At 37.6% G+C, this 14,922-nt stretch overlaps 3 protein-coding genes and 1 pseudogene across 6 annotated transcripts in view; 3 read left to right on the top strand and 1 right to left on the bottom strand.

Moving 5' to 3' along the window:
- LOC124644768 (plexin domain-containing protein 2) overlaps positions 1 to 5,726 on the top strand; it is a 53,189-nt gene extending 47,463 nt beyond the window's left edge. Inside the window, exons 10-12 of the mRNA XM_047184298.1 lie at positions 129 to 263; positions 1,693 to 1,880; positions 2,325 to 5,726. Of these exons, the coding sequence (XP_047040254.1) occupies positions 129 to 263; positions 1,693 to 1,880; positions 2,325 to 2,393 (392 nt within the window). The 3' untranslated portion in view covers positions 2,394 to 5,726. The remainder of the gene's footprint in view (positions 1 to 128; positions 264 to 1,692; positions 1,881 to 2,324) is intronic.
- A 246-nt stretch (positions 5,727 to 5,972) lies between these two features.
- LOC124645352 lies at positions 5,973 to 7,553 on the top strand (annotated as a pseudogene).
- Positions 7,481 to 11,267, bottom strand: LOC124644769 (leucine-rich repeat-containing protein 40-like). Its single transcript, XM_047184299.1, has 3 exons — positions 10,104 to 11,267; positions 8,513 to 8,619; positions 7,481 to 8,237 (listed from the first exon to the last, which is right to left on the bottom strand). The coding sequence occupies exons 1-3, from the start codon at positions 11,171 to 11,173 to the stop codon at positions 7,972 to 7,974; spliced, it is 1,443 nt and encodes a 480-aa protein (XP_047040255.1). The 5' UTR covers positions 11,174 to 11,267; the 3' UTR covers positions 7,481 to 7,971.
- A 2,570-nt stretch (positions 11,268 to 13,837) lies between these two features.
- LOC124645107 lies at positions 13,838 to 14,922 on the top strand. 4 transcript variants are annotated; one of them, XM_047184853.1, is made up of 3 exons: positions 13,838 to 14,114; positions 14,203 to 14,248; positions 14,430 to 14,920. In XM_047184853.1, exon 3 carries the CDS (start codon positions 14,438 to 14,440, stop codon positions 14,876 to 14,878), a length of 441 nt encoding a protein of 146 aa, XP_047040809.1. In that variant the 5' UTR covers positions 13,838 to 14,114; positions 14,203 to 14,248; positions 14,430 to 14,437; the 3' UTR covers positions 14,879 to 14,920. The 4 variants fall into 4 exon arrangements, with proteins under 4 accessions (XP_047040809.1, XP_047040810.1, XP_047040808.1 ...); XM_047184854.1 differs by lacking the exon at positions 14,203 to 14,248; XM_047184852.1 differs by lacking the exon at positions 14,203 to 14,248 and having other exon boundaries at positions 13,838 to 14,123.

Genomic DNA, 14,922 nt, shown 5'->3' with positions numbered 1-14,922 from the left:
AGGTTCACCCACAGCATATAGCATAGTGTTTACAGACCACTTCATTTTAAGTACTTTTAGTTAGGTCCTAAACACACCCTAATATATTTTCAAATTGTCCATACTTAAATATATAATTTTTGTTACAGAATGCGAGAAAACAACGATAGTGAATGCGACGATGTGTCCCGCGCGAGAGGACGACAGCAGCGGAGTGCCGGCGACTGGCAACACCGCTTATACCACCGACCAGCAGGCCAAGCACGATACTGTTGTTAACACACGTGAGTATATAACATTATATATATATTTTTTCATCATCATCATCATCATCTCAGCCATAGGACGTCCACTGCTGCACATAGGCCTCCCCCTTAGATCTCCACAGATACCTGTTGGAGGCGACCTGCATCCAGCGTCTTCCGGCGACCTTTATAAGGTCGTCAGTCTACCTTGGTGGACGTCCTACGCTGCGCTTGCTAGTCCGTGGTCTCCACTCCTGCACTTTTCGGACCCATCGGCCATCTGCTTTGCGAGCAATATCGCCTGCCCATTGTTTTTTTTTTTTTAATTTGTTGAAATTTAAATAATTACATAGGTGTGTACTTTAAGTCTAAGCTCGCCAAACTTTTACGTTTGATAGCGAGATGCGCTCTTGTTCTTAACAATGAACCACCTTTGTACATTTATGCATTTCTAGTTATATTCACGCTTAGACTAAATCTCAACTCTATATATATCTATTATATTTTCTTATTAATACCTATTTGAGGTTATCTCAAAGGCTAGGACCAACTAGGGCTAAACGAATAGAATGAGGGTTTTCTAAAATGGCGTCCACGAGGTGGCAGCACCGAGTCGTCAGGTCCAGGTAACTGTCAAAGTGCTTATCTTTACTATGAATAGTGAACGATTTTAGTGGTTTTTTTTTATTTTATAATTAAAGCACTGCATTATTGTTTTACTATTGAGGTTGAGTAAATAAAAAAAAACTAAATCATATTGTGTTAACAAATTTTTCAACAAGCTTTTCCTTAGTACCAGTGACTTTTGCACCCTCTCTCTTAGCTCAATTTTTAGTTCGGAAACCTTATTCTGACCGTAGTCCATAATAAAATCAATAACACTTCCAATACAACAGAATTTCAATAAACAATAAGTTCGGACCCTACAATTCCATACTATTTGACAGCTGTTTGGACCTGACGCATACGAAGCGCCGCCTGGCGGCAGAAAAAGTATCGAAAACCCTCATTGTGTTAACTGCTTCGTCGCTCTAGCTGTCGCAAGTGCGGCTGCTGAGCACGAGGTCTCGGGTTCGATTCCCGGGTTGGGCCGGAATCGTTTTGTGAATTGTGTTATTGATGTTACCGGCCAAACCCAATTTGAGGACAAACTAGTTTTGCCTAGGCTTAACTAGTCTATAGGAGACCGCTCAATTAAATCTAAACACCATCCATCTTATTATAAATCGTGGTTTTACGAAGTACTCGCTTCAGTAATAGGTTTAGTCCACTAACTTTCTTCGGGACGGTGGTTTGAAGCTAAATATCAACAAAAAACATACGCTAAAAATGACTCTTTCGCTCTCAGGTTGGCTTTAAGAGAACCACACTGGGTTAAGCTCGCCGTTGTGCATAATATCTCTGTTTTCAGTTATTTATGTGTGCAATAAAGTGTAATAATAATAAAAACATGTTTTTGTTATAACAGAGCCTGATGCACCAAAACCGGTGAGCGACCAGTCATCCCAGGCGGCTCCCATGCCCCACGAAGCTCGGTCCCCGCTCGGCGGCGCCGTGGCAGCGTTCATCGCTATCACGCTGATATGCGCGGCCGCCTCGTGGATATTCTACGCCTTCAAGAACCCTCACACGCGTAGCGGACAGATACTTATTAAGGTAAACTCAAGTTTTTTTATGTGCCTACCTGTCTGTAAATTTTTCGCTATAAATATTTTATTTTGGCCTTCCTTTTTTATGGGAAATCATCGAATGGCCCCTTCAGCTGTGGGTTAGCAGCGTGAGGAAGTGTCTCTCTTACTTACTAAACCCATCGTGTTCTTTCGCAGGCCTTTTATGTCCCACAGCCAACTTCAAATAGACCTATGACAGCTCTTTCGGAACTTCAAACTATATACACGGTTCCAAAGAGTGGGTCTTATGGAGAAGAGCCGGCAAGAAACTCCATTGACACTCTTTAAAAAAAAACAATCGTTTACAATAATTTAATAGCGCTAAGACACGGTTTTTAACGATATTTAACGACAGAAAAATTTTCTGGTAAATATGTATAATTACCTACATTAATTATGAACAATAAGTAAGTTAACTTCTCTTCCACAGTACCGACCTTCCCAGTGGAACTGGCGGCGTGGCGAGGCTCGCTACACGGCCGCCACCATACACATGTAAACAGCACGTGACGCAACGCATCCAGCTAACCAACGCTAACTATAACACGTATTTATTGGACCCGACTTATTGCTCACCAAAGGTGTAGTCATGTTCTACAGTTGCTCGTATGTCTCACTCTTACTGCTCACCACACAACGGTGTAGTCATGTTCTATAGTTACTGGTCTGTCTTTGTGGTGTTAAAACCCACGAAATACGAATGATATAGGCTTAGGCTTTAACTATATTTGATGGTCTAAAAAGCACGTTATTTGACAAAATTTTGAAAAAATATCGCTTCTTTTCATTTGTCTTTTTTTTTTAATCTTACAGTCGCAGCTATGCCTTGATAATACTTCATTAGTTTCTTATTTGTTTACATATTCAATTATTTAAAATCATGGCATTATTGACAGAAAACCAGAATAGAACCAGAAACAGAACGTGCTTAATATAGTTTTAACCTAAATAAAGGGTACTATAATCAAAATCAGTGACTTAAAATCCTTAACGTATCATAAGAAGACAAATAGAAGAATAAGCCTTTTTATCAGAAAAACTAGATGTGAATTTGCAAAATACTACATTAGTATTGAAAAAAATATGTCTGACCAATGGTCGATTTTACAAATGTCTGTCACGGTAGATTATAATATAATATTTGGACATAGTTGTTTTTTGTATTTGTACACGATTTTCTATACACTAGTAGCTACACAGGGTCAAAAACATTTTTGGTAGTTCTAACATGTCATAATATAACTTTTGAGGAATAAAATTGATATTAGTACCCTCACACTTTTATGTCTGACACGTAAGTAGCTTACATGGCTTGCAATAAATATGCAGATTAGAACTTTTTACAACTTACAGAAGTACCTTAAAAGTGTAGAGGGTTACACACAGTTCTAAGGAGAAATTTTCTAAATCATGCACTTTTTGATCGAAGTATATTGCAAAATGACTGTCTTGTGTCTTTAACATTCTGATATTTTTGCCTAGAATTATTTGGATTTACTAAAACTAAATCCAAATAATTCTAGGCATTTCCTTTAACATCGACATATAAAAATAGTATATAAAAACTATATAATTGTTCTATAGTGTCACGGTTAATAGTCAGAATTGTAAAATAAATCAATAAATGCAAGAAAAATCGTAATATTTATGATATTTTTGAATTAAAATATTGTATTAAAAAGAATAAATCAATTGATATATATCAAATTAAGTAGCACTTGTACCTACCACACACCACATTTATGATATGATATTATACACATTTATGATATGATATACACATTTATACAAACTATACTAGATCTGTATGATAAAATTAACTTCAAATCGAATATTATATTGCTATGAATTTTTCTCAAAATTATATTATTTTCTATTTAAATTGTATTTGTCACAAAATATTTTATATAACGAATATGAACATTGTAAAATGGATGTTTAGAATTTGTAAGACCTTTATTTACGTGTTTTAGTTAGCACATTAAGCAGCTAACATTTCAACTCAAAAATAACTTATAGAACAAACCATTTTGTCCTATGTATTTTGTACAATATTTTTAAGTGAACTATTTCACGAATATGGGAAAATACATTGCGATCAATGGAATATAATTTGTACATATATTGCTCTTAAATCATGGTTGATATTATATTATGCTATCTTTAAATCGTGCTGAACATAAAAAGTATTTTGTTCTATAAGTTAGTTCACTCATCATATATAAAAAGTTGGTTTATATGAATCTATGTGCCTTTAAAGAGTTCCGTAGGTATCGAAGGATCCGTCCTGAGTTTTATGAATTTTTTTAGTGTTTGTGAATACCCGCCGCGAATTACAGAAATGTTCCCACGTTTTGTAACAAAACAAAATTTGGTAGCAATCTCGAAGTTTCTATAATTTGTGGCTTATATCATTACTTTAGTACGTATTAGCCTAACGCGCTCACAATCGCAAATAATTGTCAATTCTTAGAAGTTTGTATTTCATTTGGAATTTACCTAGACTACGATTTTAAGTCGCACCTCCACTCCATATGCTCGTGTTCTCAAATCAATATCATAAAAACAAAATGGTTAAAGTTTTCGAAGATAGACATAAAATTATATTGCCAACGGCTTCTATGTCTATGTTCTATTACTAATAATACAAAATCTCTCGTACATCCGTCTATGGATTTCGGACATTCTAACATATCAAATAACTTATTTATATAGTATTGCAACACGAGCCGAGGAATTTCAGGCGACACTGAATAAATGTACAAAACTTAAGAATCTCTTACCCAACTGTCAGTATATTTTCTTAGAAATATAGATTTGTTTTCTAACGATTTCAATAGTACTTGTTTCTATTTGTTAAATGTTCAATTAAGTAAATCGGAAAATTGGTATCATAAAGTGATTGTTATAGTGATTTTGTTTTATCGTTAATCTCGAATAGTAAATAGAAAAGCAAGTATGTACTATACATCTCATTACTTTGTATTATACATAGTTGTGCATGCTCAGTCTGTCCAAATGCAAAAATGAATGATGTTTACACAATATATTTTTCTTACAATTTACGTGAAATCGTCCTTGATGAACAAACAGTAGAACACACTGAAATCGTGTTATTGGCGAATTACTTAATTTTATATTTTTTGTTAATTTGGCTTATAAGTTTATTTTTATATAAAAACTCTTAAGATTAGTTTATTAAATTTTATTTCATACTAAATTGAAGTGTTCTATTAAATTTTGAGATTTTGGAAAGTTATACAAAAGTATTGTAAAATATACCTATATTCACTTCATTAGTGCCGGGTGAAGGGTAAATCGTATAAATATCATTTTTATGAAATAAACAAACACCACGCGTAAGGTTAAATTTTGTAGTTTTACACGTTTATATTATACAAATTGAAACATTTATTGCCATGAAATGGTCTTAGTGTAAGGCAACGCGGTCTTAATTTATAAAGTAAAATTCCTTACGGAACTCGTTGCGTACCAAGTGCAATGCGACATGAAATTAAACCCGTACGTCGTTTGGTGTTATTAGTTTTAGAAAATAGTGATATTATTATGTAAAATATATTAACCTATGCTAATCTACTTTGGGATGTTTTTTTAAATTATTTTTTTACTCATAACAATCGTAAAATCTGTACACCAAAGAAGTAGATCGCGTTTGATTAGTCTGTGAAGTGTCGCTCAATCATCAATCGATTAGAACGTTAATGTAACATGGAATTATTGTAAATTATAATTTTAAGGTACCATTCCGACGTTTTCTTTTGCATTAAGGGACCATTATAAAAGTCTACAATAAATCCTGCCGTTGGAAGAATTTGGTATTTTTATTTACTCCGTAACCTTATTCCTACATTGACGTTGATCATTAATCTTAGACGGACGAGTCTGCTGCTGTTACTAATAATAAAATAAGCTTAAACACCAGATTAGTGTTATCAATCGTTAAGCAGTTCCTCAACTGCATTAGTTTTCACTGTCAGGTCTGATATGGCAGTCATCATTACATATTTCGGGGTAAAGATATCTTCAATGAGAATGAAACAAGACTTAACACGTAGCAATGGAGCAGTGGAGTTCCCTTGAATTCCTGTCATCATCAGGTAAAAGGTAAGAGCCCAACATTCACATCGTCAAGTTTCTAACTAGCTATCATTGCAAAGGGAGGTTTTCTTTTTTGAGAATTAAAAAAAATGTTCCGTTAAATGATGTTGGCGTTAAAGATAAAGATACTTTATTTTGTAAAAACATGCACACAAACAAATAACCTCACTTTCAATCAGCTAATTGAACCCCCAAATGTTATTATTTTAATAACAATACAAATTGACTTGAAAAGTTAATGTCCAGGAACGATGACGACTAAACATTCTTCCTTTTAACCGGCGAACCTGGTTTGGTTTTTCTAATAGGATTTCTTTTAGGATTGTTTGCGTAAGTGCCTTACATACAACCAAATTGTTTCCAGGAGTCGGCAAGACAACACTTACTAAGAAGTTAGCAACGGAAATTTCATCAAAAGGTATTCAAACTACGGGATTTTTTACCTACTGAAGAAGTAAGAAAGGGCCGTTCAAGGGAAGGATTCGATGTAGTAACGCTGGATGGGAGTAGAGGCAGACTGGCGAGAGATCAGAGCCTATTATCGGAACCAATAAAATACAAAATCGGAAAGTATGGTGTTCTAATTCAGGAATTTGAAAATGTGGCATTGCCTTCATTGATAAAGGTAATTTTTTTATCCTGTTCTAAAGTTAATGTAGCATCAGGGCCAGTCCTAAGGCGGGCGATTACCCCCAGGCGCCTAAGTCAACCGATCGATTTTTATAGGACTGGCTCTGTTTCGAATCTCACAATTACATCATCTGTTGAATTCAGTAGGGTGAAATACTCATTAGTTGGACTAATATCCAATGTACTAACTAGAATTTAACTAGAACTAGAATTTTGCTATTCTTTTTTTTCAGCCAGATACAACTCAGCCACATTTGTTGGTAATAGATGATATAGGCAAGATGGAATTCTTCAGTGATTCATTCAAGACTGCAATAAGAACTATTTTTAGTCCTTCATCAAACTGTGTTGTACTGGCCACTATTCCAGTAAGAAGTGATCAGTTAATAGAGTCTATAAGGAATCATAGCTTGGCCAAAGTGTGGATGGTAAGAAAATGGTTTAATATTTTTTGTCCGTCTGTGTAGATTTATAAATTTTAACAAAACAGTTTCTTTTTCCACAAAGTCAAAGATTTCACTTAATTTTCATCCTCTCTCTATATATTTTCCTTGGTCAGAAACCATAATTATAAGGTTGCCCATGTAACTAGGTTGAGGATGTTAGCTAGGAAGTCAGTCCATGTAAAGAAATGGTACTCAGGTGCATCCAGTCAAACTGGAAGCCAACCCCAACTTAGTTGGGAAAAGGCTAGACTAGATGATGATGGTTAAAAACCACGAATGGTGTAATAATCGTTTTTTTTTTTTGTTACCAGGTAACCAGAGAAAATAGGAATACTATAATGGGAATAGGAATATTCATAATGAAATACTTAAGGAAATAAATACCACTCTGAACTTTGTGACTTGTTTATTATAGAGCTATGTAAAATTAATGTTTATTTATTAAACATGGAGAATATATAACATTCCTTTGTTGGAACATCTGATTTACAAAAACCATGATTTATCAATGTAGAAGTTTATTTTATAGTTTGTACCTCCATGGAGGGTACTTTACAAAAAAAAGTTACAAGAAATGCTATCACATTTCATAGCATTGATGCTATTTTTACGGATTTACTTAAAGGAGTTCACAATGTGAAAAAATATTGGGAGCCAACTAGTTCTGTCTTTACCTATTACTTAAATTATATTATGGCACAATAAAATCTGTTTCAGAAAACAGAGTTTCTGGGTGTAACGGTTAGACTTGAGTGTGCATCACTGAATTTTACTTTAAAAACAGCAAGTACATAAGTAAAAAAAGAAAAACAAAAGATCAAGACACCATGAAAAAAAGCAGTAAATAAAAAAAAATAGAGTACTGTATCAAAATGTTACGTATCAGTTTTCATCATCAGAATAATCATCATCAAACTGCCCATCGGACTCGTACATTACTTCAGGGTTGCACATTTTCTCATACTTCACTTGATCACTTATAGAAATCACATGGGCATCCATAGGACAGAAGTTTCCTTCTGCCATCTTCTTCGCAACGAAGACTTGCCACCGAGAAGTGGGTGGGGTAACTGTCTTGAAGTACTGGGGAATCCAATAACTGTCCGAGTCCCAATCTTCAGGTGAACTGGACCGGGAGTCAACCATTTCTGGAAATTAGCAACAACTTTATTAAATGTGGGGTTGCTATTTTAAATTAACTAAAATATACCTTTCTGAAATGAATATTCAAGGTACTCTGAATACAGTAATGAGTAGGAGTCTGTCAACATAGGGACAATACTATTGGGCTAAATTTAAAACAAGCCTTTTCTTGTGCTCTTGTCTGCATCATCATGCAAGAGGGATCTGTTTCCTGCATCTTGTTTTTCTGATGTCTAAGCTAACTTGATAAGTTGTGTACAAATAAGAAAAAATTACTTACCTTGTTTGCTGTTACAACCTTCACTATCATTGTTTATTAAACCATAGAGCTCATCGTCATCTTGATCACTACTGCGATCACTATCGTCATTTACAACTTCAGGTTTCCTGAAAAAAAAAAAAAATAATTTTAGTAGTATAACAAAAAGGAAATATTTTTTTGTTTATACCATAAAGACCCTGAAATCACTCAACCGATTTAAAAAATTCTTTCACTGTTGGTAAGCTAAGCAACACTTTTCGCAAGTAACATATTGTATATTATATCCTTCCCTGCGAGAGGATTCCCCAGTGTGATCGCTGGGAATTGAGGAGGCATGGGAAGCAGTAGCCTCCTTCTGTGAGGACGTCAAGTCACAGAAGGAGGCGGCACAGCGCCATAAAAAAGGTACCACTGGATGCGGGTGAAACTGCGGGAAAACGGCTACTTTTAGGTATCTTGTTGCCTTGGAAGTTTACAGCATAGTTTATTACATTGAACTCTATATTGTACAAAATAAGACAGAATCTGCCTAATGTTACAAGTGCCTCTGACCGTGTCACTTCCACTCCAAAACTGAACGAATTTAAATGAAATTTGGGTACTCTAGTGCCAGAGAAAGTTCATACACTACTTTTTATCTAGGTGCTGGAAATTCTTTAAGCAGTGATGTGGATGGATTATTAAACTTTATGGAAGGTTAACACTTTCGATGCCCAGCACCCGGGATTCGAGTCGAACCATAGTTCATTCCACAGAGTACATTGTATATATATACTGGTTCATTCCTTATGCCCGCAACCCGAATACCGAGTCGTCGCTATGTGTAGCTATAGATGCATGTGCTTATGCCCAGGACCCGAATAGCGAGTCCATAGCTAAGTAAGCTGTAAGGGTTGTCAAAAGTAAATTTATAAATGAAATCAATTGAAAAAACATCGCTTTAGTTTATAACGGATTAGAAAACGTAAATTGGTATTATTCCATCCAGTTATTGCTTCACTCCAGTATTGTATTAAAGTTAAAACAAAAGTGCATCTATCGCCTTTTGTGCAATAACGAGATTTATGGTTCTTTATCTCTGGCCCGTAAAATGACAAACAAAGTGCGTCGGCATGTTTTTTGAGATTACGAGTATTTAAACTAAAAACTAGATACTTATTTTCTTTATTATCCTATGCAGGTGTTAAAACAAAGCACGTCGGCGTTGTATTGATTAAAAAAAAAGCTTACAGAAACATGTAGATAAATCATATTAAGTAAATCTGTTCTAACATAATGTACGTTAAAATTAAAAAAATAGTCTCTTTAACAACATAATAAATTAAATAACAAGACGGGATTTATTTTCTTTATTCTGATCAAAAATGCACAATAATTATATTCTAGTAAATTATTTTGGGTAGCCCTACGCTCGGTGGGCGGGGCTTAAGTGAACCCGGACGCCGGGTTTTCGGGCATAAGGGTCCCGTTCCGATACAATTGCGCTGTTGGACTCGAATACCGGGTTGTTATGTAGTTATACAAAATATTTTTGGGCATGTGGATAGGAATTGCTTTTCGGAGCTGGGCAGCGAAAGTGTTAAAGTCTATAATTTTTTTGCTTTTTTACCTTCCATTGACTCTGTCACTGTAGTTTGCTCGTAACTTAGCTTTTTTCACCAAATATTCTTCATTATTAGGTTCTTCAAAGTAGTTTTGAGCAAAATCCAGTTCTTCAAAATTGTTCATCCTATCTAAACCTTCACATAAGTTGTTATTGTACAGATCCAGGTTTTTCAGACTAGATATTTCATGTAACTTTTCAGGAAGCTTAAATAGTTTATTGTCATCTAATTTCAGAGTTACTAATTTTTTTAATTTGTACATAGTATCAGGCAGGTAAAGAATATGATTGTATGACAGGATGCAAGTCTCTAAACTCATTAAATTACCAAACTCATCAGGTAGACTAGAAATATTGTTTTGAGACAGATTTAGTTCTTTTAAATTCTTATAAATATCTATAGTACAATTAATGTTGTATATCTGAGTATTGATGAGATCTAGTTTCTCTACTTGGTGGCACTCGTCAAGGCCAGCACACGGTAAATGGTCCAAATTATTTTTAATGAGTCTGTAGTCCTCACTGCCTAATATCACAACTTTAGCCTGAGAGAATGTGGCCATAAACCTCACATATTTACTAAGTCTACAATTATGCATATCTATTTCCTCCACTGAAATTTTAATCTCTACAATCTCTTCAAAAACACCATTTACAAAAGACTGGCATATGTTTTCATTATTACTTAAATTCATATAAACTAATTTATTTGGGTTTTCTTTCCAAACCCACAAAGGAGGTCCTTTAAGATTATTATTTGATAAGTTGAGCCGTTCTAAACTATGACAGAAGCTTGGTTTGTCGTTAAACAACTCTATTGAGTTAAAAGAAAGGTCTAGACTTTTTAAATTATCCAATTTTAACACATTGGGAGGCACTTCAGTTAATTTGTTGTGAGATAGTTTTAGATGGAGTATATTGTGCGGCAGTTTCATGTTTTCATCAAGACTTGATATTTTTCCATTGCTTAAGTCCAGGTCAGTGATGTGAGCCATAAATTGTATATTATTGATACCATTTTTGACTAAGCCGTTTGTTGGTCCATTCTTTTTGTTGCTTTCTTCGTTTCCAACCATTTTTTAATTGCAATATAAATAAACAGTTCAAAAAAACATGACCTTCCCAGCAATAAAAAAAAGCTGTATGGTAATTTACGTATCGAGAAAGTTAACTTGCCCAACTTGGTAAAGGAACACAGCTGCTATTTGTAAATGAACACAGCTGCTATTTACGTAAACATGTGGTCAGTGGGTCGTTCGTCTTAGGGGCGATATTAAATTGACACGAAAACCTTTCAAAGTGACATTAAACTATACCCACAGAGTATTTTATTATATAGACTATAACGTGATAGGTCGTACAGAGCATTGCAGCAAGCGAGACTTATAAAAATTGTTTTCAAAATCTCTCATTACATTCAGATAATAATGTGACTTACTTCTTTTCCCTTTTATTCTTTTATTCCATTGTTATTCCCTATTTTCAATTTTTGATAACAAAAACGTTTCGTTATACGACCTGAATCTCTCATTAACATGGCCGTTAACATTCGCGTTCAGAAACGACCAAATGCATAGATAATGATATGTTTCAGGGAGGTCGCAGAAGTGGGTGCAGGACCGGTATCTTTTAACGAGCTCTTCGCAGTACAGAGGAATTCTACTATAATAGGAACTATCTTCCGTCAGTCAGCAGTTTCGTCCGCTTCCCCAGGGGACCACTTCCTATAACCGGCAAATTATAGAGAATCAGGATGAGCTTTTGAAATAAAAAAAATCATTACAATACACCGATTTCCACTGACTAATGATCTTCGGATCCGAAATGAGGAGATCCGTAGACGAACTAAAGTCACCGATCGATATAGCCCACCGGATTAGCAAGTTGAAGTAGCCTGCCCAGGCCATATTGCTCGCAAAGCGGATGGCCGATGGGGTCATCCGCTTTGCGAGCAATGGAGGACATCCACCAACAAGGTGGACAGACGACCTTGTAAAGGTTGCCGCAAGACGCTGGATGCAGGTTGCTTCCAACCGGTATCTGTGGAGATCTAAGGGGGAGCTATATCTATTATGTTCAGCAGTGGACGTCCTATGGCTGAGATGAATGATCTTCTTGCGAATATATAAGTATCGAATTGTTTCAAGCAGCGAAGCAAATTGTTTGCTTCCTCGTGAATTTCTCTGAACGTGTCGAGATGCTACGCGCGTATGTCGTGACGCTACGCGCGTGTGTTGTGACGCTACGCGCGTGTGTCGTGACGCTACGCGCGTGTGTCGTGACGCTACGCGCGTGTGTCGTGACGCTACGCGCGTGTGTCGTGACACTACGCGCGTGTGTCGTGATGCAACGCGCGTGTGTCGTGACGCTACGGGCGTGTGTCATGATGCAACGCGCGTGTGTCGTGACGCTACGCGCGTGTGTCGTGACGCTACGCGCGTGTGTCGTGACGCTACGCGCGTGTGTCGTGATGCTACGCGCGTATGAGCCTGTCCAGATAAAGCGTTTTACGCGCGAGCCCACACGCGCGTATCAATTTCTATTGCGTCCAGATACTACGTTTTACGCGCGTAAAACGCTTTATTGGACAGAAAAAAAATCTACTATTTCTTCCCAGTTCCTACGCTTAATGGTTCTATTCGAATAATCTGATGATTCCATATCCCATATAGCTACCCTTTTCTCAATTTTGGCAATAAGAAGTTCCGTGTCTACGTTTTCACGCTCCATTTTTAACCGAATACGCGCGTAGTACTGGACGCTGCAATGGCGTCGGAGTATCTCGACTCGCACGACGCACGCGCGTAAAACGAGCGAGTCGAGAGTCCCGCTCATTGCAAGCGTTTTAAGCGCGTGTGAGGTAACGCGCGAGAGTATCTGGACGGAATGTATGTAGCTCTAGTATCTCGAGTACGCGCGATAGCCTACGCGCGAGTGGACACGCGCGTAAATCGCGCTTTCTGGACAGGCTCTATGTCGTCACGCTACGCGCGTGTGTCGTGATGCTACGGGCGTGTTTCGTGATGCAACGCGCGTGTGTCGTGACGTTACGGGCGTGTGTCGTGACGCTACGCGCGTGTGTCGTGACGCTACGGGCGTGTGTCGTGATGCAACGCGCGTGTGTCGTGACGCTGCGCGCGTGTGTCGTGACGCTACGCGCGTGTGTCGTGACGCTACGGGCGTGTGTCGTGATGCTACGGGCGTGTGTCGTGATGCAACGCGCGTGTGTCGTGATGCAACGCGCGTGTGTCGTGACGCTACGCGCGTGTGTCGTGACCATTTACGACAATTTACGCAGGTAGGCACTCGCGCGTTCTCAAGTTACTAGAGCTACATACATTCCGTCCAGATTCTCTCGCGCGTTACCTCAGACGCGCGTAAAACGTTTGCAATGAGCGGGACTCTCGACTCGCTCGTTTTCCGCGTGCGCCGCGCGAGTCGAGAAACTACGCGCGTATTCGGTTAAAAATGGAGCGTGAAAACTTTGACACGGAAGCTTTTATTGACGAAATTGAGAAAAGGGTAGCTATATGGGATATGGAATCATCAGATTATTCTAATAGAACCATTAAGCGTAGGAAGTGGGATGAAATAGTAGATTTTTATTCTGTCCAGATAAAGCGTTTTACGCGCGTAAAACGTAGTATCTGGACGCAATAGAAATTGATACGCGCGAGTGGGCTCGCGCGTAAAACCCTTTATCTGGACAGGCTCTTGGACGCGTGTGTGGCGACAAACGCGAGTAAGGGCTTGTCCAGAAAGGGCGCAATACGCGCGAATCACGCGCGAGTCGAGGGTCTGGCGTTATATGGTCACGCGATTTACGCGCGTATTTTGAATTCGCGCGATGCTTATGGACGCGATGTATTCGTGCCTAATATCTCAATAGCGCGCGAATGAATTCGCGCGAAACGTTTCGCGACGAATTCGCTTCTTCTGGACAAAGTCTTAGCATTTACAAAAACGTGGTGTACATAGACAACTATATTTTACGTTTATCTTAAAAGTATGAGTTAGGTACGGAAGGTAAAATATACTTATTGAGTTTCCATGCAACAACCTATTGTCCTTAATTGCGTAACATTTCTTTTTTCCTTTCAAACAGAAAGAAACCTCCATTCAGTTAGCACAAGTGTCTCCAACAAATAAAGGTATTGAGCTCAGTGCTACAACTTGCTAATGGGTGAACGTAACGCGCTTATCTGCCCATTGTTCATAACGAAAATCGCAGGTGCTGGCCGACAAAAAAATTCTACGATTTCAAATCAATCTTGCAAATGTAACGCTCTTAAATGGACCTGTTGTTAATAATTCTTTTTGTCATCACTGCAGATGCAAGAATGTTCTGTGAAAAAACGAAGGCACCTCTGGAGCTGGGCCAGTGGCAGTACTCCCTGAAACATATGGACTCAGCCGTCGTGGAGAACCCTGCCGTGTCTATAAACGAAGGTCAGGTGTATGTGTACGAGAACTACTTTCCTGGTTACACGATAAGGTACATTCACGTGGACAACTTGGCGATTAGAACCTGTGGGGCGAGTGCGTCGATCAAAGCGGGCGGTGTGGGGACTTCCTCCGTGCTCATAGTCCTACGTGCATACATCAACCAGGAGATCAGGTCCGTAGTCGATATATGGGGAGAAAAGAAAGTGTCGAATAACACAAACGCATTGAACAACACTCAACTGAGTCTCAACCCTGAGGAAGTGAAAAATATCAACTATAATTATTTATTCAAAGACACGCGAGCTTTGAATCACAATAGACAAAATTTACATTAAACTATATTTATTTTTCTAATCTGATGTACAGTTTTTATTAAATA

The sequence above is a fragment of the Helicoverpa zea genome, chromosome 31 (genome assembly GCF_022581195.2).
Source record: "Helicoverpa zea isolate HzStark_Cry1AcR chromosome 31, ilHelZeax1.1, whole genome shotgun sequence".
NCBI lineage: Eukaryota > Metazoa > Arthropoda > Insecta > Lepidoptera > Noctuidae > Helicoverpa > Helicoverpa zea.
The sequence above is the reverse complement of the archived record's forward strand: the minus strand, read 5'-3'. Positions and strand labels throughout refer to the sequence as shown.

Bases quoted from the DNA above. Each gene is read 5' to 3' on its own strand.
- LOC124644769 (XM_047184299.1), bottom strand. From the start codon at position 11,173: ATGGTTGGAAACGAAGAAAGCAACAAAAAGAATGGACCAACAAACGGC. The intron at 8,620-10,103 runs GTAAAAAAGCAA...TTTTTTTTTCAG, and splicing joins AGTGACAGAGTCAATGGAAG to GAAACCTGAAGTTGTAAATG. The intron at 8,238-8,512 runs GTAAGTAATTTT...GCTAATTTCCAG, and splicing joins AGGTTGTAACAGCAAACAAG to AAATGGTTGACTCCCGGTCC.
- LOC124645107 (XM_047184851.1), top strand. From the start codon at position 14,277: ATGGGTGAACGTAACGCGCTTATCTGCCCATTGTTCATAACGAAAATC. The intron at 14,329-14,429 runs GTGCTGGCCGAC...TCATCACTGCAG, and splicing joins GTTCATAACGAAAATCGCAG to ATGCAAGAATGTTCTGTGAA.